Source organism: Penaeus vannamei, chromosome 42 (genome assembly GCF_042767895.1).
Source record: "Penaeus vannamei isolate JL-2024 chromosome 42, ASM4276789v1, whole genome shotgun sequence".
Taxonomy (NCBI): domain Eukaryota; kingdom Metazoa; phylum Arthropoda; class Malacostraca; order Decapoda; family Penaeidae; genus Penaeus; species Penaeus vannamei.
Window position 1 is genome coordinate 353601 of NC_091590.1, and position 2500 is coordinate 356100.

Below are 2500 nucleotides of genomic sequence, written 5' to 3' on the forward strand. Positions count from 1 at the left end.
CTCTCTCTCTCTCTCTCTCTCTCTCTCTCTCTCTCTCTCTCCCTCTCTCTCTCTCTCTCGATACACCCGCCTCCTTCACTCTCCACCACCTCTCACCAGGTAGGATCCACGACCTGGATCACCAGCCTCCTGCAGATGGCGGGTGAGGAGACAAGCCACGGCCGAGGGCGGATCAGGAGGATCTACAGCGCGCCCTTGAGCATTCGAGACCGCAACGCTTTCCTGAAGAAGGCGACGAGGATGATCATCGTCAGGAACCCGCTGGACCGGCTCCTGTCTGGCTACCGGTGGGAGGCTGAGTTTTTTTTTTTTTTTCTTCTTTTTCTTTTTGGTTTATGTGTTATTGTTTTCTTTTTTTTATTTTGATTTTGTTTCTTTCTTTTGTGTGTATTTTGTTATGATTTTTTTTGTTTTTTGTTGGGGGGGGGCTTGGGGGCAGGTGGAAGTAGGGGTATGATATTTACGGATATTTTTTGTCTTGTCCCTTTCTTTCTCTTTCTCTTTTTCATCTCCTTCCTTCCTGTCTTTCCCCCTCTCCCTATTCCTTTCCCTCTTCCCTCCATCCTGCCTGCTTCCCTCTCCCCTCTCCCTCTCCCCTCTCCCCCCAACTCCACACGCATTCTCCTTCCTTCCTCTCTCCCTCCCTCTTTCTCCCTTTCCCTCTTCCCTCCATCTTCCTTCCATCTTCCTTCCATCTTCCCTCCTTCCCTCTCCCCCCCAACTCCACACGCATTCTCCTTCCTTCCTCTCTCCCTCCCTCTTTCTCCATCTTCCCTCCTTCCCTCCATCTTCCCTCCTTCCCTCCATCTTCCCTCCTTCCCTCTCCCCCCAACTCCACACGCATTCTCCTCCCTTCCTCTCTCCCTCCCTCTTTCTCCATCTTCCCTCCTTCCCTCCATCTTCCCTCCTTCCCTCTCCCCCCAACTCCACACGCATTCTCCTTCCTTCCTCTCTCCCTCCCTCTTTCTCCATCTTCCCTCCTTCCCTCTCCCCCTCCCCCCAACCCCACACGCAGCATCTCAAGCAACCTACACCAACCTAATCTCTCTAAAAAAAAAAACCCTAATTCCAAAGCTTTCCCCTAAATCCAGAGACAAGATGCTGCACCTCATCTGCAAGGAAAACCAGTTCTCGGCGATGCAGCAGCTGATCTCCTCCAAGTACAGCGACCCAGACACGCCTCCAGATCCCTCCGGCAGACCCTCCTTCAGGCAGTTCTTGCTGTTCATAAGGGACGAGATGGAGAAGTTCTGGTGAGATTTTTTTATCCTCTTTAGATAGGATCCGAAGTAGAGTGTAAGGTGTTCGATCGCTTATTGGAGTGTTGAAGCCTCTAGATTCGATGCGCGGTTGGACTGGGCGATCGGGGAGGATGGAGGATCGAGAGAATTGAAGTGGAGAAAAGGTTTAGCGAATAGAACTCTCTGCAAATATTAAGCAAATTATCTGAATATCTGAGAGAAATGAGTCAGTTAACAACTTCCTTTCTGTTTCAAGAAATGATAATCAATAGTAATGATAATACATAAAAGATGTTTAACAACTAACATGAAAAAACAAGGGACTCTTTTTTTGAAATGATAATAATAATAATAATGATGATGATGATAATAGTAATGATGATAATAGTAATGGTAATAATAATGATAATAATAATAATAATAATAATAATAATAGTAGTAGTATTAATAATATGATGATAATAGTAATGATAATAATAATAATAATAATAATAATAATAATAGTATTAATAATATTAATAGCAATAATAATAAAATAATAATGAATACTATTAGTACTACCATTAATAATAGTGATAATAACGATGATGATAATTTGGACCTGGTTCTATAGATATAGAATATAGATATAGATATATGTGATATAGATTGCATAGATGATTATAGAGTATAGATTGATATATGATAGATTGATAGACTGGTGTAGATTAGATAGATAGATATAGAAGGATAGAGATTGAATTGATAGATAGATTGATAGACTGGTGTAGATTAGATAGATATAGAAGGATAGAGATTGAATTGATAGATAGATTGATAGACTGGTGTAGATTAGATAGATATAGAAGGATAGAGATTGAATTGATAGATAGATTGATAGACTGGTGTAGATTAGATAGATATAGAAGGATATAGATTGAATTGATAGATAGATTGATAGACTGGTGTAGATTAGATAGATAAATATAGAATATAGATTGAATTGATAGATAGATTGATAGACTGGTGTAGATTAGATAGATATAGAAGGATAGAGATTGAATTGATAGATAGATTGATAGACTGGTGTAGATTAGATAGATATAGAAGGATAGAGATTGAATTGATAGATAGATTGATAGACTGGTGTAGATTAGATAGATATAGAAGGATAGAGATTGAATTGATAGATAGATTGATAGACTGGTGTAGATTAGATAGATATAGAAGGATAGAGATTGAATTGATAGATAGATTGATAGACTGGTGTAGATTAGATA

General features: G+C 40.0%; 1 protein-coding gene across 1 annotated transcript in view; it reads left to right on the forward strand.

Moving 5' to 3' along the window:
* The window catches only part of LOC113828228 (carbohydrate sulfotransferase 10), a 9544-nt gene that overhangs the window by 3723 nt on the left and 3321 nt on the right, over positions 1–2500 (forward strand). Inside the window, exons 3-4 of the mRNA XM_027381157.2 lie at positions 100–287; positions 1092–1253. Of these exons, the coding sequence (XP_027236958.2) occupies positions 100–287; positions 1092–1253 (350 nt within the window). The remainder of the gene's footprint in view (positions 1–99; positions 288–1091; positions 1254–2500) is intronic.